A 23,758-nucleotide genomic window follows, 5' to 3' on the forward strand; every position below is an offset into this window, starting at 1 on the left:
CTTCTTAGAATTGGGAACAAAACACCCATGGAAGGAATTATAGAGACAAAGTTTGGAGCTGAGACGAAAGGATGGACCATCTAGAGACTGCCATACCCGGGTTCCATCCCATAATCAGCCTCCAAACAATGACACCATTGCATACACCAGCAAGATTTTGTTGAAAGAACCCTGATATAGCTGTCTCTTGTGAGGCTATTCTGGGGCCTGGCAAACACAGAAGTGGATGCTCACAGTCAGCTATTGGATGGAACACAGGGTCTCCAATGGAGGAGCTAGAGAAAGTACCCAAGGAGCTAAAGGGGTTTGCAACCCTATAGGTGGAACATCAATATGAACTAACCAGTACCCCCTGGAGTTCATATCTCTAGCTGCATATGTATCAGAAGATGGCCTAGTTGGCCATCATTGGGAAGAGAGGCCCCTTGGTCTTCCAAACTTTATATCCCTCAGTACAGGGGAACACCAGGGCCAAGAAGTAGAAGTGGGAGAGTAGGGGAGTGGGGGAGAAGGTCTGGGTGACTTTTGTGATAGCATTTGCAATGTAAATGAAGGAAATACCTAATTAAAAATATATTTAAAAAAAAGAAGTTTATAGATAAGCATTGTGGCAAGTGTCTTTAATCCCAGCACTCAGAAAGAAGCAGAGGCAGACAGGTCTTTGAGTTTGAGGCCAGCCTGGTGTATAGAGCAAACTCCAGGACAGCCAAATTTTAGTAGTACAGGAAACCATAGAATACAGAAAGCTGGTGAAAATGTATTTGATCAAGGGGGCCATGTTTCAGCCACAGTCAGCAGCAGAACTTGGCAGTTTCAACCACATGGTTTGGCTTTAGAGTCAAGGATCCAAGAAAGGGGTTATGGAATCTCCCTCCATGACTAAGAAAACAGTTGAGGCCAGGCATGTTAGGGGTGTCTCTGCATGGAGGACTAGCAAGGCAAATGGGCAGGGAGAGGAACTAGCACACAAGAAGTGTGTTCCAGTCAGCAAAACTGAAAAGAGTTGAAGATCTGAAGAACACTTTTACTTTAGACATGAAGATGCAGAGTTTGGAGTTTTCCCTGCTGATTTTTGGTCTTACTTTGGTCCAGTATTTTCTCACTGTGTTCCCTTTCTGAAATGTTAATGTATATCCTGTGCCATTATACATTAGAAATATGTGATCTGCTTTATGATTTTGAATTACAAGAGGTTATAGTTAAGAGATTTCCTTGAGTATCAGAATCTTTGAACTGTGGACTTTTTAAAACTGTTGAGATTATAATAGACTGTAGGGACTTTTGAAGTTAGACTAAATGTACTTTACATTATGATATGGCTACAAGCTTATGGGGACTAGGGAGTAGAATGTGGTGTTCTGAATGAAAATGGCCCCCATACACTGATAAGGAGTGGCATTATTGGAAGTGTGGCCTTGGAGTAGGTGTGGCCTTGCTGAAAAAGAGTACATCAATGGGGGATGGGCTTTGAGGTTTCAGAAGCTCTAAGTCAGGCCTAGTGACTCACTCTCTCTTCTTGCTGCCCACTGATCCAGATGTAGAACTCCCAGCCACCTCTCCAACTCCATGTCTGTCTCAGCTACCTCTCCAGCTCCAGGTCTGTCTATGTGCCACCATGCTTCCCACCATTATATGGACTAAACCTCAAAACTATAAGCTAGCCCCAATTAAATGCTTTCCATTACAAAAGTTGTCATGGTCATGGTGTGTCTTCACAGCAATGGAAAACTCTAAGTAAGATAGCTAGTCGCAGATCTTTCAGAAGCATTGTGGCTGGAATATGCTTAGTACAGGGTGTGGCAATATTTGGAGGTGTGACTTTGTTAAAGTAGGTGTGTCACCACGGATGTGGGCATGGGCTTTAGGACCCTCATCTTAGCTGCCTGGAAGTCAGTCTTCTCCTAGGAGCTTTCAGATGAAGATTTAGAACTCTCAGTGCTCCTCCTACACCATGGCTGCCTAGACTCTGTCATGGTCCTGCCTTGATGATAAAATGGACTGACCCTCTCAACCTGTAAGCCAGCCCCAGGTAAACATTATCCTTATAGGAGCTTCGTTGATCATGGTGTCTGTCACAGCAGTAAAATCCTAACTAAGATAAGAAGCCATCCTGCAGCTGGGAAGAAGTTGAAAATTGGCTAGTCCACTGGACATGGGCTTAGAACTCATATTCCTTCCTCAAAGCAAACAAGTGGCAGGGAGGCAGCTTTGGAGATAGCAATCACTGGGCACTGGCTCAACACTCCCAGTCTCCACAGTACTCTACAGTCCTCTGCACTAATGTTTGATATGAGTTTGGAACCACTGACCACCTTGCCCTTCAGTCTGAACTCTGGTACTGAAATGTGGGAAGGGGTGGAGATGCTATGAGGGAGATAGCCCTGTCTACACCTTCCCTTTTTCTAAGACTGTAGTCTCCCAACCAAATGCTATGGCAAGGTGTCCAAGATTGCTGTCCAAAGACTGCTGACCTATAATGACTGTTTACTGTTTTCAGGTCCCCTAGATAAGCTCATTCTCAAGTAAGAGGCCTTCATACAAGATGGTGTCTGCTTATCACACTCTGAGATAAACATATCAATTTCTAACGCTGGCCTCCACACCAACTCAGCTCACCTCCACATAGACACATTCTCTAGATGTAAGGCTTTTGAGAACTATGAGCTTATCCTGCGGATAGAACTGGCACAGTCTGTTTCCTCAGAGTTGCTTTTCCCTCTTCCCCAGTCAGGCTGCAGTTATGGATGCTATCATTCTGTTTCTCTGTGCTTTTTTAAAGCTGTCCCATCTTTACTTTTTTTTTTATTCCCAATGCCATTTTGACAATTTTAGCAACTGATAAAGTGGCTTTGAATAAAGTAGTCTTGTTAGAAATATAAATGGATATATCATGATGACAAGTACAGCAAGCAACAAGGAAACGATCACAATAATTAGCAACCTAAACCCCCAATTCTATATGTATAATAACAAAATGGAAAAATAGATATAAACTCAGATACTGTATTACCTCTCTCCTATTACAAGGTAGACTTTAATCCCAACACTTAGAAGGCAGAGGCAGATGGAGCTCTTGTGAGTGTGAGGCCAGCTTGGTCTACAGAGTGAGTTCCAGCCAGGGCTACACAGAGAAACTCTGTCTTGAAAAATAAAATAAATAAGCAAATAAATAAATGAATAGGCAAGTTATGAAAGATATAACACACGAGATATAAACTGCATATATAGAACAAGCAATCAACAGAACATGCAAATGTATAGAAAACACTGATGGAAACTAGCCATATGTTATATTATAAAGCAACCATCAACAAAATTTCAAAAGCTTGAAGTCTTTCAGAAAATAATCTTTACAGAGTAGAATTATGTTTAAAATGTAAGTAAAGGGTAACTAGAAGGCCTTTACCTGAAAATTATAGTTCTTTTTTAAGGCATTTTTTATTAGATATTTTCTTCATTTACATTTCAAATGCTATCCCGAAAGTCCCCTATACCCTACGTAGCCCCATCTTGCTCCCCAACCCACCCACTCCCTCTTCCTGGCCCTGGCATTCCCCTGTACTGGGGCATATAATCTTCACAAGACCAAGGGCCTCTCTTCCCATTGATGGCCGACTAGGCCATCCTTTGCTACATATGCAACTAGAGACACAGCTCTGGGGGCTACTGGTTAGTTCATATTGTTGTTCCTCCTGTAGGGTTGCAGACCCCTTCAGCTCCTTGGGTACTATTTTAAAAATAATCCATGATTAGACAGAGAAAATTAACAAAATCCAAAGATGATTCTTTGAAAAAAGTTAATTTTTAGATAAGCCTTAGTAAGAAGACAGTGAGGGAAATACATATTTCAGGATTACAGGTGGTAAATCTCTATAGAATTTTTTTTTTAACCAAGAAAAAGGCATTAACACTCTCTGCACTCAGGAGATGCTGAAGCAGATGGATCCTGAGTTTGAAGTACCTAAGCTACATACACAGCCAGATCCTATCTCAAAAAGTATATATATATATATACACACACAAACACACACATATATATATACATACATATGTGTATATATATATATATATATATATAGAGAGAGAGAGAGAGAGCGCTCAAAATATATAGATATAGAAATGTATTCTCTAAAAAAATTTACTAAAAATGATGAAAAAAACAGAAATCTGGGTTGTTAAAATCTACTAGATAAAGTGAATCTGTTAATAATTTTCCCACAGAATTTTTATTTCCACAAAGAAATATAGTCTAGGTTGCTACTTGGTGAATTGCTCTATTATAGAAGGAAATAGTATCAATCTTATAAAACCTATGTAGAACATGACAAAACAGCAAGATAACCTTGATAAAACTAGATGAGGACATGACAAGAAAGGACAAGTATAGACCAATCTTTCCAATGAGTAAATATGTAAAAAAAAAAAAATCCCAAATATTAACTCAGCTATATGCAAAGAAATCTCAAAAACATCACCTAATGGCGTTTTATTCCATGGTAGTAGGACATTTAAAGTCAAACAACAGAATTCAGTACATGGACAAGAAAATAGGAAAAAGAAAATAGGGGTGGGCATGATGTTTAATCTTGCTAGGCAAAAAAATTTGGTATCTACCTAAGATAAGAATTCCCAGGAATCTAGAAATAGTAGAGAAATAAGAAAAATCTGCTGCAAACGCCCACAGAAGTCATAAAATCCTTAATGTTTTCTGTAACACTGCATTAGGGATCCTAGCCAACATAGTAAGTAGTGAGATAAGAAGTAAAACAGATAAAGATTGACAAATGAAGAAATAAAACATACATGCCTGAGTTTTCATCAATCTTTTTAAACCTGTAGAAAATCTGATAGGCTCAGCCAATAAATCTATTGAAGACCATATTTTCCAGGCTAGAATGTTTAAAGACCAATTTTATGCCTTCATACTAGCAACAATGGGGGAAAATATAATGATTTGGTTATAATAATATAAATATATCCAATATACATGAATACATTCGGTACAAATACAGATTTATAATGCCTATATATTCTAAACCAATGTCTATTTCTGAGACTGAGAAGATATTATTAAAATATATGAAAATATTTATTGTGTTCATTGAGTACATATAAGTTTTAATATTATGAAGATGAAAGTTTATCAAAAATGATTTATAGGATCAGTGGAAGCATAAGAAAACTCCCAGATCCCTAATGATAGTTAACGGTTGTTGGAGGAGGAGGTGTCATAGTCTTCAGTGGTATAACCACTGGTAAGATGCCCATGATCATCCCCTTGACGCTTATGCATGCAATCTGAATGGAATTCAGTGGGTTACAACAAAACAAAGCAAGCAGACACATGACATATAATTACAAAGTGGATTTATTGGGCAGAAGTTGTTCAATGAGGAGTGTGAGGGAGACAAGAGAGTGATGTAGGCACATAAAATGACCAAACTACATTATATACATATTAAAAATGGTAAAGCTTTTTAAAAACTCAGAATGCCTTTCATGGAAACTGATAGGTAGATTTGCACAATTTATCTGGCAAAAGGCTAAAGGACAGGATTATCTCCAAATATAAAGCTATAAAACTTTATTATCAAACAGTAAGACATATTATAAATAATAGTTATTAAGATAGTACTAAATTATTTCAAGAAGAAATTAGTAGACTGATGAAATGAGAAAAAGAGCCGGGAAATAGAGGCATAACAGTCCTGTTATTTAAGACAAAAGTATTATCTGAAGGTATTAGACAGGTATTTTCTTTTTTTTTTTGATTTATTTATTTATTTATTATATGTAAGTACACTGTAGCTGTCTTCAGACACTAGAAGAGGGCATCAGATCTCTGTTACGGGTAGTTGTGAGCCACCATGTGGTTGCTGGGATTTGAACTTCGGACCTTTGGAAGAGCAGTCGGGTGCTCTTACCCCTTGAGCCATCTCACCAGCCCCCTTAGACAGGTATTTTCAACAGGCAGTACTAGGCCAACTGATTTTTTTTAAGGACAATATTTAATCCCCACACTTAACACCACAAATACAAATAATCTGCAAATGGATTGTTGATATAAATGCAAAAAGCAAAACAACAAAGCTTTAGAAGAAAATGAGAGTATTTGATTACTTGGGAAATCAAGCAGATTATTAAGCTGGTTAGTATTAATCATGAAGGAAACCTATAGATTGCTTTATAATTAAGGAATTCTCTTTACACTGTGCAGGAAAAAGTCAATAGAAAAACAAAAATGCAATGGGCAGTATGTTTATGCTATGTATTCTCTTTAACATGCATATTTTAAATCAATACAATTCCAGAAGCTGAGGAGACACCTCAGTCAGTAAAGTGCTCTATTTGCATGAGGACCTGTGTTCAATCTCCAGAATTATATTAAAAACAAACAAACAAACAAACAAACAAACATCCCAGTCACAATCCCAGGGCTGGGAAAAGAAGGCAGAGGCAGATCCCCAAGGCTCACTGGTCAGTCAGTCTACCTCATTTGGTGACCTTCAGTCCCCTTATGCAGAACCAGGGTAGACAATGCTTGAGGAATGACACTTGAGGTTGACTTCAGACCATCACATGCACCTGAATGCACAAAACATGTACGTACATGCACAAACACATACATACACAAAATCATATTTGAAATGTAGAGGTATAGTGGAGCTGAATGAATTACCACAATGTTCTACATATATTTTTAAAAACTGGTCACAGATTTAACCTATCAACTATCTAAAACAAAGATAAGGTTGTAAGTTCCATATTCATATGCTCAACAATATAAATAAACTAATTGCCTAGAATTAGGCAACTGTTGACACTGATATAAGACAGATCCTCTCACAGAAATCTTCACAAGCTATCTTTATAGTATACATTGCTCGTGACAATAGCATCAAAAAGACCTCCTAGATTGCTTCCTATCTTAGCTCTCAGTGAACACTGAAGGAAGATGTATAAGAGTAATTGGAAATATAAGAATATGGAGCAATTCATTCTGCACGTTCCAGAGCTCTCTATGATGCTATGAACTGACCTCAAAATGTTGATCAACGTTCTACTACATATAACAAGATTTGAATAGTTTTCATATCCATCATACCAAGGTATGGCTACACTCAATCAAGTAGTAACAAAGAATGTTACTGTGTTTAAAGGATATTATCGTCAATATACTCTGTAATATTTACATACATACATTTGAACTATAAACAAGTTCAAGCAGAGCAATACTCCTGCCCCTGAGTATTTTATATCTAAAACTAAGACTGCTAAAGTTCTCTCATTTAACTTGTGCCTCTAGACACACATTTATTTATCCCCTTCCCTAGTTCACAACAGCTATAGTCAGCAAGCCAACATGTGAAGTATGAAAGCGCTTCTGGGAGCACACCTTAAAGAAACAACAGCTAAGTCAGCAGGAAGAAACAGCAGGCAGCAAAAACAAAGAACTCTAAACAACAAATCTTAGGGGGCCATTTAGCTAAAGGTACTAAGGTACCTCAAGAGTCTCCAAGGACAGCCACTGCACAGTGCATATATTCATAGACACAGAAGACACTCATCAATAGTTATGGCATTGTGCTATCTGTATTCTCTCTAAAGAAGGTAAAGAAATGTGCAACCTCTTTTTTTTGTTAAGTAATTTATCTAAAATTGCTGCTTATTGTGTTAAATATGAGCATTTAAATTATGAGCTTCATTATACAGAAGACTGTATTCCATAGTAAGTGCTGACTGAAGCAGTATACCTGAGGGAAGAAGTTTAAGCTCAGAGTAGATCCTAGTTACATATAAAATATGAGCTCTTTATTCCTTGACCACACTAAAGAAATGAGGTGCTGTTCTCATTTGAAGTAATACTAGTTCTCTGAAATACTATCTTGACCTATAAAATGATGTTTCATGTTATTAAAGTATTTAATTATAAAAATCACCATTTGTCTCTATCCTGGTTAATCTATTGTGTATTTTTTAAATCACCCTTGTCTTTTTTTTATCCACAAGCCAGGAAAATTGATTTTGTATAAAAAGTTCCTTTAAACTACAGTCTTAGTTAGAGTTTCTACTGGTGCAATAAAACACCATGACCAAAAAGCAAGATGGAGAGGAAAGGGCTTATTTGGCTTATACTTCCAGATCACTGTTTATCAGCAAAGGAAGTCTGGACAGGAACTCAAAACAGGGCAGGAACCTGGAGGCAGGAGCTGAAGTAGAGGTCCTGGAGGGTGGGCTGCTTAGTGACTTGCTCCTCATGGCTTGCTTTCTTGTAGAACCCAGAAGCACCTGCCCAGAAATTGTACCATCCATAATGGGGGATTAGAGGAGGGGAAGGTTCTTGCATCAATCACTAATTAAGAAAATGCTAGGGCCAGGAAGCCAGAGTGGGTGGGTTGGGGAGCAGGGTGGGGGAAGGTATAGGGGACTTTCAGGATAGGATAGCATTTGAATTGTAAATGAAGAAAATATCTAATAAAAATTGTTTAAATAAAAAAATTAAAAAAGAAATATATAAAAAAAAATCAGCCAAATCTAAAAAAAAAGAAAAGAAAAAAAGAAAATGTCTACAGCTGGATCTTATGGAGGTATTTTCTCAAATAAGGATCTCACCTCTCTGATGACTCTAGCTGTGTCAAGCTGACAAAAAACTAGCCAGCAGACTATTGACTTAAAAGTTTGACAAAAGTTGTTTTAAAATGTTAAATATGAATATTTTAGTATTTTATATAGTATTATAAACTGAAAGATGAATTAGATTTTAATTGTATTTGCCAATAAAACTAAGGCCAAAGAAATACGTAGGCTTAAAAAGATATCTGCTTGAGCTGTAGAGATGGTTCAGTGATTAAGAGTGCTGGCTGCTCTTCTAGAGGACTCATGTTTGATTCCAGAACCCATGTGGCAGCTCACAACTATTTGTAACTCCAGTTCCAGGGCATCTAACACCTCTTCTGGTCTGGCCTCAGAGAGCAATTTACATACACAGAGCACAGTCATACATGTAAGCAAGACACTCATACACAATATAAAAATCTTTGAAAAATGCATAAGTTTAAAAACAACAGAAAAAAATGACAAACATCTGAATTTATGTGGATAAAAAATGCAGGTTAAAAAAGTCCAAAGGACAGGCCCAGTATAAAGCACAAGGCTCCGGAGGCAGAGACAGGAAGATCTCAGTGAATTTGAGGCAAGCCTAATCTACATAGCAAGTTTCATGCCAGTTAAGGTTACACAGCAAGGCCATGTACAGAAAAGGAGGACAGGGAGAATATGGAAAAATATACCTCAATTTTTCAAAGTTCTAAATAATGAAAAATATGTACACAAAATAGGGTAGCTAAAATCAGTGTATAAATTTTGGAGTTGTGTGTGAAAATTTAGAGTTCTCAAATAACCTATTTTCTCTCCAGTACAACCTATGAAAAAATAAACTAAATATTTATTTGGTAAGTACTATACAGTGGTTTTAGTCCACAATATATAAGAGTTTTCTGTAACAAATTGAATTACACGTACACACACAATCATAATGAACCCAAATTCAATTTAGTTCTTTTCCTGACTATCTTAAAGCCTAATTCCAAAATTCAGAACAGTAAAAAATTGTACTTGTATATGTCATTAATACAGAATTGTATAGTTTTATGCTATAGCACTGAAACTATATCTAACTTTTTAAGGGAAAAAAACTTTACTGTGCAAGTATAAGAAATTAAATGTTGTGGTTGGCAGTTAGTTTTGTTTGTTCTAGTTCTATAAATTTCCGTTTTTCCAGGACATCAATAAAGAATCACAAAATGGGACCACAATTCAAATGTTTGTTTAGAGAAAAATGCATGTGCCTCACCTATCTGTTACAAATATTTTTCTACCATTATCACCGTGTTCATATTTGGAAACATTAAAAACCAAATATGATCACATGATGCTTGATGGCTATCATTCATTTTAAGTCCATTATTTGAAATTCCTAGAAATCTAGTCCAACATTATTGTATAGCTGACAAAACAATGAAGATAATGAAGAGGTGGTTCTAAGACACTAGCTAATGACAACATTTATTATGAGCTCGGTTACATTTCCACTAGATCAACTTGGTCCACCTTCCAATGTTAAACCATCGGGAAGTTTGAGTCTGCTGAAGCTCTGATGCAGCATAATGACTCAAGAAGCACAGGTTAGGCTGGAACCTGCTTTGAGACTCATTTCTTAAAAAAAAAAAATCATTTTAATATCTTTAAAAGATAAGACTACCCAACTAGCTTATTTTTCTATGAATCTAACTTAGAAATTTGCCTCAATTTAAAACAATGTAATAAAGCCCATCTGTCCCAAAAGCTTGTATTCTACACAGCACAAATGATAAATATAGTCTATATTATTTTACCACTTACAATGCAAACTGTGAGCAAAGCTCTTCCTGATAGATGAGCATTCATTAGAATCCAACTTTTTTAAAAGTTGCTTAAATACTGAATGTCATTCCTTCTACAGATATCTGCAATCTGTTTAAGATGCTAGCCACGATTTTACATAAGGAAAAAAATAAATAGACATAAGCCAGAGAAGCAGGAAAGGTTTCATCATTTAGCTGATAACAAGAGAATTATCACTAGTTGACGATTAACCAGTTTGATGGAACAAAATCATTTTTAACAGAGCTCTGAGTAGTTACTAAGAGATGGATGCCTAGAATATTATAAGACTTAAAGAAAATTTATCAGCTTGTTCAAAATCAGTTTTATTTTTCTGAATTCTTGATTTATAGATAGTGATTATCTATTTCTATAATTCCTGGAGGAAGGGCTACATTTACAACCAGGAAGCCCTTAAATAAATGCCCAAAAGGACTGACCAGGAGTCTTCCACGATTGCGCAAGCAGCACAAGCACTGTAGTTGACAAGACTTAGATACCCAATACAGATAAGGGCCGAGGGAGAGGAGTGAAACTGCGTACGCCAACAAGCGACAGCAAGAGAGCGAGCGCACAGGGATTTGGGGACATCTCAGTAACTACTACAGCAGCTGGATGCTGCTCTTCCTCCGCCCTCTTCTACTCAGACGCAGGCTGGCGGGTTCCAAACGGTTCCTCCCCGGCTCCGCCCCGGCCCTCCCCGGGCAGCCTCCAAGCGAGGACCCTCAGACGCGAGGGCTAGCCCACGGCCTCGCGGGGAGACGCTCCCGCCCCTCTGCAGGGCCCCGCTGGCCGGCGGCCACGCGCGGCACGGGCCGCAGCGCCGAGCCCCAGCACCTCCCTCAGCCCGGCGCCCGCAGCCCCGCACCTGCACACGGTGATCAGGTTCCTCCTCTCCACCGCAGCGTTGCGGGCGCTCAGGCTCTTCTTGCCGCTGCCGCCGCCGCCGCCGCCGCCGCGGCTCCCGCTCAGGCCCCCCAGGCTCCGGGAGGCCATGGCGGGCTCACCTCCGCGCCCCCTTTGTCTCCAGCGGTCCCGCAAGCCTCGCACACCTGTGTCCCGCGGCCTTCTCTCTCTCAACGATGGCAGCCCGCCGGGCGGGAGAGAGGCGAGGGAGGAGGCGCGGAGCAGGCAGGGTGTGGAAGGCAGTGGGGCACCGGTACCCAGGCTCCACGCGCGCGTGCACACACACACTCACACACACTCCCTCTCACACATACACACGCGCTCACTCACACGCACGCACGAGCCACCTCCACCCTCGCTCGCGCGCGCGCGCGCGCCGCCGCCGTCCACGAGAGAAGCGCGCGCGGGCGGGCTCCGAGTCCCCAGAGATGCCGCACAAGCGCTCCGGCGAGCCTGTCACCCCGCAGGCCTAACCGCACGTCAGTCTTCCAGCAGGGCGGGGCCGCTGAGGTGAAGCCCCCTTCCTCACGCTTGTCACTCAGCCCCCGCCCCCTGCACCTATGGGAACGAGGCCGCTACGGAGAGAGCCAATGACGAGAGGTGGGGGCGGGACCCGCTCCAGGAGCTTTTAAAGAGGCTCGCTTGAGCCCCGCCCTGGCGCGTGGGCCTCTGTCAGAACGCGGGTCCCGCTCGTGCGGCGTGTTGGTGATGAGCGCGGCCGGGCAGCCTTGGCTTGGAAAGCCGGCTTTGCTGTGCCTACTCCACGGCGACTGTGGTCCATAGTCACCCTGACAAGGCTGTCTCAAATGTTCATGACAGATTCCTGGTCCTGAGGCTTCAGTAGCCTCAGCAGGAGAATGCCATAGTTGGGTGGGGTGGGGCTTACCTAGAACAGAAGAAGGGTTCCATTTGTCCCAAACGCCCTCTTTGAGCCTGACAAACAACAACACAGTGGCATCCGGGAGTGCGCCCGTGGCATTTCTCTTCGCGTGAATCTGGTTAGAATTCACCTCATCTTACTCAGTGTCCAGCACAGCCTTGAAACCACACTGACCATAGAAAAACGAGTGTAGTGTGGATGTCCAGCCTTGGGTTCTGTGCAGTGAGATCTGAACTGAATTGCAGCTCGGGAGCCATGGGGGAGGTTTGTCAAGGGCAGAGGGAAATCCTGCCTTGGAGTCCCAATAAGCCGCTTGGGAGGACCACTTTGTAGTCTCCACTTCTCTGGCTTTACCTATGGGAGGCTACTGGCTTGAGGCCTTGACCTCTGACATTCACCTCAGACTGCCTGTAAGCTAGTATGTCCAGACTTCAGGTTTTGTTTGTTTGTTTGTTTGCTTTTTTTTAAATTTTGAAAATCTAAAATCAGGACAAAGTCTCACCTCTCTTAAATATAATTATGTTAAAATAAAAATTAATTATTAAGAAAATTTCTACAAGGGAGCTGAAACCATCCAGTGAAATAAAAGATAGCATTTTCAACAAATGGTGCTGGCACAACTGGCAGTTATCATGTAAAAGAATTCAAATTGATCCATTCCTATCTCCTTGTACTAAGGTCAAGTCTAAGTGGATCAAGGAACTTCACATAAAACCAGAGACACTGAAACTTATAGAGGAGAAAGTGGGGGAAAGCCTCAAAGATATGGGTACAGGGGGCAAATTCCTGAATAGAAGAGCAATGGCTTGTGCTATAAGATCAAGAATTGACAAATGGGACCTCATAAAATTGCAAAGCTTCTGTAAGGAATAAGACAAAAAGACCACCAACAGATTGAGAAAGGATCTTTACCTATCCCAAATCGGATAGGGGACTAATATCCAATATATATAAAGAACTCAAGAAGGTGGACTCCATAAAATCAAATAACCCCATTAAAAAATGGGGCTCAGAGCTAACTGCTTGTGGACGTTGTACATCGTGGTGCGGAGCCTAGTGCGCACCACGATGTACAACGTCCACAAGCAGTTAACCATCAGAGAAATGCAAATCAAAACAACCTTGAGATTCCACCTCACACCAGTCAGAATGGCTAAGATCAAAAATTCAGGTGACAGCAGATGCTAGTGAGGATGTGGAGAAAGAGGAACACTCCTCCATTGTTGGTGGGATTGCAAGCTTGTATAACCACTCTGGAAATCAGTCTGGCAGTTCCTCAGAAAATACATAGTACTACCAGAGGATCCCACAATAGCTCTCCTGGCCATATATCCAGTAGATGTCCCAACCGGTAAGAAGGACACATGCTCCACTATGTTCATAGCAGCCTTATTTGTAATAGCCAGAAGCTGGAAAGAACCCAGATGTCCCTCAACAGAGGAATGGATACAGAAAATGTGGTACATTTACACAATGGAGTACTACTCAGCTATTAAAAACAATGAATTTATGAAATTCCTAGGCAAATGGATGGATCTGGAGGATACCATCCTGAGTGAGGTAACCCAATCACAAAAGAACTCACATGATATGCACTCACTGATAAGTGGATATTAGCCCAGAAACTTAGAATACCCAAGATGCATTTTGCAAAAACACATGAAACTCAAGAAGAACGATGACCAAAATGTGGACACTTCCTTCGCCCCTTCTTAGAATTGGGAACAGAACACCCATGGAAGAAGTTACAGAGACAAAGCTTGGAGCTGAGGTGAAATGATAGACCATCCAGAGACTGCCGCACCCAGGGGTCCATCCCATAATCAGCTTCCAAAGGCAGACACTATTGCATATGCCAGCAAGATTTTGCTGAAAGGACCCAGATATAGCTGTCTCTTGTGAGACTATGCTGGGGCCTGGCAAACACAGAAGTGGATACTCAAAGTCAGCTATTGGATGGAACACAGGGCCCCCAATGGAGGAGCTAGAGAAAGTACCCAAGGAGCTGAAGGGATCTGCAACCCTATAGGAGGAACAGCAATATGAACTAACCAGTACCCCCCAGAGCTCGTGTCTCTAGCTGCATATGTAGCAGAAGATGGCCTACTCGGTCATCATTGGGAAAAGAGGCCCCTTGGTGCTACAAACTTTATATGCCCCAGTACAGGGGAACACCAGGGCCAAGAAGTGGGAGTGGGGACGGAGGGGAGGAGGGCGGTATAGGGGACTTTCAGAATAGCATTTGAAATGTAAATGAAGAAAATACCGAATAAAAAATTGAAAAAAAAAAAAGAAAATTTCTAGAGCAAAGGATGGTGGCATACTTCTGCAACCCCAGAATTCTGATAATATAGGTAGAAGGAATACCTTGCTTTGTTTTGTGTTGTTGTGTCCAAACTATCTGACATAGACAGTTTGAGGGAGGAAGTGCTTATTTGGGTACATGCTTCCGAAGTTTCACGGCATGGAAGGGTATAGGAGAGCATTGAAGCTGACTTCAAATCTGAGAGGATGTGGAGTATGGAAATCCATCAGGGATAAGACAACTCCAGGACCTTCTTTCAGAGACCTGCTTCCTCCAAGTAGGTCCCACTGTCCAAAGATTTTACAACCTTCCAAAATAAAACCACCAGGTGGGGACAAACATTTGAGTCCTGTGCCTCTGAGGAACATTTCAGATGCAAATTGAACACTAGGCCCTGTCTCAAAAGATACAGGGAATAGGAAGATGTCTGAAGTCAAATGGTAGGCAACCTTGCTCAGTAGATTTGGGAGGGAAGCATCTATAAAGAAGTTGAACGTGGGTACACATTTTAAAATAAAAAAGTGAGATTGCCTTCTGGCATCCAGTGCACCTTCATGTTACTTGTACTATGACCATTCGATTTCTGACTGAAGACAGGAAATTCTTCTTATCAGGCTACAACATTAATTTTCATCACTTTTAGTGGGCTCACCTGACATGATAACAATCTTTACCACAAGAATTCATTTAACTTTGCAGTTCTCATTAAACTGCCACTTGGTGGCCTCATTTGATAAGATTTTTGCCCCCATCACTTACCTTGAGTGATATGTTCTGAGTGCTTTCCAGATTACTAATCTGGAAATAAGAAATGAAAGGAATTAAAAATCACTTATAGTTAGTATATAGTGTACTCGTACTATAGAACTTCAATGAGTTTTCACACTATTTTTAAACTTCTTTTGGTTAATATTTCTATTCACTATTTGAACATTTGCACAATATGTAAATATATTAGAAGATTCTCTATAGGAGCTAACAAGATAGCTCACTCAATAAAATGTTTGAAAAGGCTTGAGTTCAACCCCCAGAACTCATTTTTAAAACTCTGTTTAATGGCATGCTTGTAAGCTCAACACTTGAGATGTGGAAACAGATCCCTGGAGCTTATTGGCCAACCAACCTAGGTTGACTGGCAAAATTTGGAATGATGAGAGACCTCTATTAAAAAAAAAAAATCAGAGGGCTTTGGAGGAACTACAGACACCTAGAAGCCCAAAGTTTGACTTCCAACCTCCAAATGCATGTACACACACACACACACATACACACATTCATACAAACAGCACTTTCATGCGCATACACACTAAATATAAGATACACTGTGAAAATATAGATGTTAAATCCATAGGAACCCTATGATACTAATACTTACAACATTCTTGTATACCATTATCCCCAATAATCTCCTCCTATCCTAAAGAAATAAAATTACAATTAAACATGTAAAAACCTTCAAGCACAAAATTCTGTAGGTCAGAGATTACCAAACACGACATAACTTATGTTTTGATCTTATAATAAATCTTACCTATTAATCTTATAAAAAATACTAGCAAACCTGTCTTAGCATTTTTATTGCTGTAAAGAGACACCATAACCATGGCAACTCTTACAATGGAAAACATTTAATTGGTTCTGGCTTACAGTTCAAAGGTTTAGTCCATTGTCGTTATAGAGAGAAGTATATAGCACACAGGCAGACATGGTGCTGGAGAGGTAGTTGAGAGTTTTACATCTGGGTCAACAGGCAGCAATTAAAGAACTGTGAGCCCTGGTTTGAGATTTGGAGACCTCAAAGCCTGCTCCCAGTAATGTACTTCCTCCAACAAAGCCATGCCTACTCCAGCAAGGCCACACCTCCTAATAGTGCCCCTCTCTATGAGCCTATGGGGGAGGCCATTTTCTCTCAAACCACCACAAAAACTAATAATAACAATTTTAAATGAGATTTTTCAGACATGATACAAGAAAATGCCGATTTAATTGTTATGAGACATTATCACCTTAAAATGACTTTTAAGAAAGTTCTTGTGAGATCTATAAAATCAAGAGAATAAAGTTTTATTTTAGCATTAATTTGTTGTGTCGACAGTAAATTTGGTACATACAAGCTTAGCTGTATAAATATGATAGTAATGATTCTATCTAGAAATCCCAGAGCTAATTTATTCATATAAATGCAATATTAATATTTATAAGTTCATGCACACACACACACACACATACATGTATCTATACATGAACTTATATCCACCAAAATCTCTGACTGGTGTTCAAAACTTGACTAACTACATCATTCAACTTAGCCATTTAGCCGAGTATATTTACATCAGTCAATAACTGAATCAAAGAAAACTGAATATGGAGTCATCATTCAGATCTTTCCAAGGTGATATTTAATTCACCATGGTTCACATAACTGACCTTGATGATAATGTTATTATCTTCTGAAATAATTTTTGGCTGATTTGGGAAAACTGTGCATTATGGTGGTTAGGTATCTAGCATATAAAGGGTTTCAATAAAAGGTTTCAGCAGTTTAGTATCTTATACACATCTATTTATTAGCTGTAAGTTCTATAGATCAGAAGTCAGTCATATACAACCCACGTTGGTTTGCTGCTCAGAATGTCCCAAGATTGAAATCCAAGTGTTGTGGCTGAGCTGTTAGTCTCTGGATATTCTGGGAAAGACCTGGTCAATAGTGATTTTGGAGTTTAACAAATCATGGCCCTTCTGGGGTGACAGGTAGGATCTAATAATTAAGCTGAAGTTAAAGAAGAATAAAAATGAACTAGGAAAAAGCTTGTGAGAGAAAGTATGGAGGCAAAAGGAATAACATTTGCATTTACCCTGAGGCTAGAGGAAAGAAAAAGCCTGAGGTTAATATGGCTACAGCGCAGAGTAAGGAAGGGTGGTTTTTGGTAATGAGGCCAAAAAAGATGCCTAGGATTTGTTTTACACACAGGCTCGTTGATCATGTTGAACATTTTCATCACCATCCTAAGAGCACCAAGAGGTCTTTGAGATGGTTGGAAAGAAGTGATTGACAATATCAGATCTGAGTTTTGAAATGGTGACCTTGGCTGATGTGGATAGTGGCTGTCATATCCAATGGAGAGTGCTACCCACAATGATTTGACAGTACTTAGATGCAACAGTTTCACTAGTGACTGGAGGGAGCATTTTGTTGTTTTGTTTTGTTCTGTTGCTGTTGTTTGTTAATAGAAACTGTTTCTTACTTTAAAGCCTGAGTAGTTTCCTGTTAACAGGTTGTTGGATTGCGCAGTCTCATAGCAAGCCAAATTGTGCTAAAAATTCTTCTGCCCTATCAGTGCTGTGGTCTTATGTCATATAATCATGTGCCCTTCCTAGGTGTTCTCTAACTCAACAATTGAGTTACTGGAAAATTCTCCCTTTGGGTGAGAATCTCCACTTGGCACTTATCAAAAGTTTAGAATCCTGGGCCATTAGTTTTGGTTAAAAATTCACAGTAAGTTTCAGAAAATACAGTGATTTCCTATATAATTGGGGTCTGTTTGTCTTGCTAGATAGGGTATCTCTACATTGCTAATTCCTGTGTTCAAGAGATCCTGATGTATCAGACTCTCCAATGGTTGAAATTGTATGATCTGTGCCTGTGTGTAAAGGATTGTTGGGTTGCAAATTACCCTGCTTGTGGTTGATTTTTACTTAAGTAGCAATAGCAAACATGTAAGGTCTTGAGCCATTAAAACACACACACACACACACACACACACACACACACACACACACACACACACACACAAAGCCAGTATATCTCAATTGCTGTGATAAAACACCCAGACCCAGAGCAACTTGGAGACAAAGGGTTTATTTGGCTTACATATCCCAGGTCATAGTCCATGAGGGGAGCCAAGCCAAGAACTTAGGGCAGGAACTTGGAGGCAGGAATTGAAGCAGGTGAATTGAGGAGTCCTGCTTACTGGCCTGTTCTCTATGGCTTGCTCAGCCTGCTTTCTTATATAGTTTAGCACCACTACCCCATGCATGCCAGTAACCCCAACCCTGGGAGCAGCGGGAGAGACATACAGATCCCAGAGGCTCTAGCTGGTCAATGAGTTTAGCCAAGATATCAATCTTTAGGTTTAGTAAGAGATCCTGTTTCAAAAAACAAAGTTAAAGAATCCAGGAAAGGCATTCTGACATCAACCCCTGGCCTCCACATATGCCTGTTTGCACCCACCACACACACACACACACACACACACACACACACACACACACACACACATACACACAGAGAGAGAGAGAGAGAGAGAGAGAGAAGCTGCTCTCTTTAATCCTTGTTACATTTATACTTGTGCAATGGCCAACATGCTAATTTACTGGTTCATAGTATTCATTTGCTAGTTAATTTACTATGAACATAGTTATTAAGGAAGTCACACATGGGGATAATTATTAGGCTCTTCCTCTTCAATTAAAAAGATACAGTTAGTTCTGCTCTATTCCTTTGATTGCTATCACCGAAGTCTGGACAGTTTTATAGATCTTTACGTCTATAGTTTATATTCAGAAATCATTTTCCAGTGTAGAATTAATTATATCCTGTCAAGTTTCCAACCTGGAGAATCCAACCTGACTTCTTGCTCATGTGTTTTATTGTGCTTTACCAATAGGCTATTTTAACAACTATTATACAAATTTGTAACTTGTGTTAGATAGTATGTAAGGCCAAATGTAGCATAGTGGTAAGGTTATTAATTCTGCTGTTTCGAAGTCTGTGTTTTCTCTCTTCTTCAGAGTTAAAGTCTTTGCAATGACAGACCAGGACAGAATTTAATAACATATCCTTTCTCCTATTTCTTTATCCTTGGTCACTCTGCTCCATCCACTCTGACTTTCCACTCATCCTTGAATATGACTTAGATGCTGTTGCCTCAAAGCCCATGAGCTGTCTAGTCTAGATTCCAGAGGACTTATTCTTTTATTTCCAGAAAGTCACTTACTCTAGCATACACATTAATTTGCAAACATATTTCTGCTGAATTACTGTTCGTTTTAAAATTAAAATATAATTACACCATTTCCCCATTCCCTTTCCTTCCTTGAACCCTTCTAATTCCACCCCCTTTGCTCTTTCTCAAATTCCTGGCCTGTATTTATGTGTGTGTGTGTGTGTGTGTGTGTGTGTGTGTGTGTGTGTGTAATGTAGTGTGAATTCCTATGTATATGACTTCAGGACTAAACACTTGATGTTGGGTTAACCAGTTGGGGACCTCTTTCCTCGTGAAGTGTATTTCTCCTAGCCTCAGCATTCTTTAGTTGCTTGTAGCTCTTTGTCTAGGGTTAATGCATGTCTAGGGTTCCATGTTTAGGTGGCCATGTTGATGATATTTTGTGGATGTCATTTCTCTGTCATTTCTAGGAGATGCAATTCCACAGCAAATTTCCTGCTCTTCTAGCTCATACAGTCTTTCCACCCGCTCTTCAGCTATGATCCCCAAGCCTTAGTTGTAAATTTATCATTGGGGGTTGGGCATTGAACAGTCACTTGTTCTTGGCATTTTGATCAGTTGTGATTTTCTATAGTTGTCTCAATCTGTTGTAAAAAGATGTTTCTTTGATGAGGGGGACAACTTATCTGTGGGTATGACAGTGAATATTTAGAATATAATTAGGAATATACTAGTTTAGTAAAGTGGTAGTTGTAGGCTCTTCTCCAAGATTCCTGGCTGCAATAGCCTTGGGTAGTTGCCTAGGTTTCCAGTACTAGGCCATGTTGGTCATTGTTGTAGTTCATAGGCATCATAGCTAGGAAGGACTGTTGGTTGCTGCTCTCTATGTACAATGAAAGCTAGTCCTCTAAAAGGATGCTTTCAGCTCAAATCCAGTTCAGGTCTACAATATGTCCAAAGTACATGGGTCTTCAGAAATAGGGACTAACTTTCAATCTTGAGATGTACCCAAGGCAACAGCAATAGTCTACAGTGTTTTGGGAATCTCTTGGATAATCCTGAGCAATGTTTCAAAAGGAGGCTTCAAGTGTTTTGCTTTAGGGCTTTATTAGGTAGTTTAATACTCTTGGGGGAAACATTGTCAGTCCAGATATCTATCACTTTTCACAAAAAGTAGCTCCAATGGATCAAAGACTTTAAGTGTGAAACATGAAACTACCATAAGAAAATATAAGTGTTACCATATTGGAAGTATGTGCATTCCATTGTAAGAATGGAATAGGTGTAGGAAAGGACTTTCCAATGTAAATAGATGGAGCTAGACAAGATTATAATGACTGAGGCAACCCAGATCCAGGAAGACCATTGCATGGTCTCTTATCTGCACTTCTTACATCCAAATCCTTTGAAATGATTACATATCCTGAAGCAAGTGCAAAAATCAGGAAAGTAAAAAAAAGACCATGGTAGGGGCAGTATAGAGAGGAGAAGAGCAGGGCACAAGTCATTTGAATGAGGAGATGGCAAAGAGGAGGCTTTCACTGGTGGAGGGAAGCTAAATAACTTAAGGCTGTCCTTATTTCTTTTATGGCTTTGTCTCCATAACACTTATCTCCATATCAGTATATTTTCAAACATGTATTTATTTACTCTTTATCTTTACTCACTAATATTCAAGCTCCTAAAGGGAATAATACATGCCTTGTTCATGGATGTACTAAATATACTTGGTACATAATAAGTATTCAATTATTATTCTTAAATCAGTGAAATGAGTCTTGGTTTTCTTTCCTAACTTTACCTTTTTTATTTCACATACTCATCACTTATTATACACATATATTGGGATTACAAAAACAAATAAAATATTTCATTCATTGAATTTTTGATATATAGGTGAGAAACAAAAACACTGACATCAATAATTTAAAGACATAAATAAATGCAAGGAAGTGTCCCGTTGGTGGAGGGCCTGCCAACCTAGCATGCATAAGGCCATGGATTCAATACTTATAAACCAAGTAAGTGTGCTAGCACACTCCTGTGCTCCCAAAACTGACTCAGGAGGCAGAGACAGGAGCATCAGAAATTCAAAGCCATCTTTAGCTTGCAACCCAGTTAAAAAAAGAAAGTACATGCATCATGTCTTCATATGCATTTCAATGAGGAAGGGGGCATTATTGGTTTTATGTAGGCACCATTGTTTTTTTTCTATATATATTTTTTATTACATATTTTCCTTAATTACATTTCCAATGCTATCCTTAAAGTCCCCCACACCCTCCCCCCCACTTCCCTATCCACCCATTCCCATTTTTTTTGACCCTGACGTTCCCCTGTACTGGGGCATATAAAGTTTGTGTGTCCAATGGGCCTCTCTTTCCAGTAATGACCTACTAGGCCATCTTTTGATACATATGCAGCTAGAGTCAAGAGCTCCAGGGTACTGGTTAGTTCATAATGTTGTTCCACCTATAGGGTTGCAGATCCCTTTAGCTCCTTGGATACTTTCTCCAGCTTCTCCATTGGGAGCCCTGTGATACATCCAATAGCTGACTGTGAGCATCCACTTATGTGTTTGCTAGGCCCCGGCCTAGTCTCACAAGAGACAGCTATTATCAGGGTCCTATCAGCAAAATCTTGCTAGTGTATGCAATGCTGTCATTGTTTGGAGGCTAATTATGGGATGGATCCCTGGATATGGCAGTCTCTAGATGGTCCATCCTTTTGTCTCAGCTCCAAACTTTGTCTCTGTAATCCTTCCATGGGCGATTGTTTCCAATTCTAAGAAGGGGCAAGGTGTCCACACTTTGGTCTTCGTTCTTCTTCAGTTTCATGTGTTTTGTAAATTGTATCTTATATCTCACTATACTAAGTTTCTGGGCTAATATCCATGGCACCATTGTTTTTTAAGGACTTCATAAGTAGGATGTTCACCTGTGAACAAAAGAAAAATACCACTTCAAGCAAAGAGCAAAGCCAACATTAGCAAAGAAGCACAAAGGATATTCGAGCGGCAGCTGGACAAATAACACTGCAACACTTGCTTTTTGTCTCCTGTCTATGGGTATATGACCATTTTATCAGTAATTTTAAAACCTTAAGGTTTTAAAGAAGGGAGGGCTATTTGGGGGTTGTAGCAAGATACTGAACCACACGCTGACCTCTGTCCTTCCTTTACGATCTCTGGGTTGGCTTACTAAGCAAGGAAAGGTTTGCAAAAGAGATCAGTTCATATATAGATTAACCTACATGCTATTTTCTCTTTTTTCTTTTCCCTGACTCTTAGATACCCTGCCACAGTAACAGGAAATGAAAACCAAAATTCAGGAGCCATTGTGTATCATACCAAAAAGTTCCATTTAGGTTCTTGGGTGTCACTGGAATTTTTCATGGCCAGATTTATCCATCTTATTATGTAAGAAAGGCTTATTTTTGAAGGAGAAGGACCTGAAAGAACAGGCACGGATTCCAATAAAGTAGATTGTTCTAGAAAACTTTCTATACACACTTACTTAATTCCTATGCCTCTGTTAATCTTCAGCCAACTTGAAACCCTGCACATCTGAACTCAGCCAGTGTTCATAAGGTCATGTACTGTGTGCACAGACTTCTGAAGATTGTAAAACTGGACAGGGTATTGTGCTTCTGTATGGAGTTATAGTGTGGCAGGTAAGAAACAAATAAATAAAAACAAAAAAACAAAAAGGGCTGAGTCACAACACATCTTAGTATGCTTTATGTTAGATTGCAGCATTCTGTTTACTGAACAAACACCTTGACTATCTTCTGTGATACAAGGTCACTCATGAACTTTGAAATGCCTTAAACTAAGAAGTGTTGTGATTGTGAAACTTAAGTATCACTCTTTATTTTCCATTTATTCAGTTTTTGATTTGGGGCAGAAATCTAGCTTCATAACATAAAAGTATTTAGAACTGTTTGGTAAAAATCAAAAGACCACAGAAAGAAAAGATAATTATATATTACCATGAACATCAGGAAAAAATTTATAGAAATGAAAATTTCATAGGATCTTAGAAAAGTAGGAATCTTTCTCCATTGACAATTTCTTTTTTGTAGATTCTGGGTTTACCAAGGAAACTTATATCTGAGTCAATAAATTTTTATAATAATAAGGTCACTATAATTCAAACTAGCCATTACTGGAAAATAATCTTCAAAAGAGCCAAAGTAAAAGATAAATCAGCTGGGCGTGGTGGCGCATGCCTTTAATCCCAGCACTCGGGAGGCAGAGGCAGGCGGATTTCTGAGTTCGAGGCCAGCCTGGTCTACAAA

The 23,758-nt window shown here is 39.7% G+C and overlaps 2 protein-coding genes across 5 annotated transcripts in view; one reads left to right on the forward strand and one right to left on the reverse strand.

Annotated features, from left to right (window-relative positions):
• Nucleotides 1-11,658, reverse strand: part of Rundc3b (RUN domain containing 3B) — a 121,075-nt gene extending 109,417 nt beyond the window's left edge. For all 4 annotated transcript variants that reach the window (XM_029477073.1, XM_021163319.2, XM_021163318.2 and 1 more), the window contains exon 1: nucleotides 11,291-11,658. In XM_029477073.1, coding sequence (XP_029332933.1) covers nucleotides 11,291-11,418 — 128 coding nt within the window. In that variant the 5' untranslated portion in view covers nucleotides 11,419-11,658. The remainder of the gene's footprint in view (nucleotides 1-11,290) is intronic.
• Abcb1 (ATP binding cassette subfamily B member 1) overlaps nucleotides 1-23,758 on the forward strand; it is a 158,361-nt gene that overhangs the window by 43,075 nt on the left and 91,528 nt on the right. The gene's annotated exons all lie outside the window — the stretch shown is intronic.

This window comes from Mus caroli, chromosome 5 (genome assembly GCF_900094665.2).
Source record: "Mus caroli chromosome 5, CAROLI_EIJ_v1.1, whole genome shotgun sequence".
NCBI classification, from domain to species: Eukaryota; Metazoa; Chordata; class Mammalia; order Rodentia; family Muridae; genus Mus; species Mus caroli.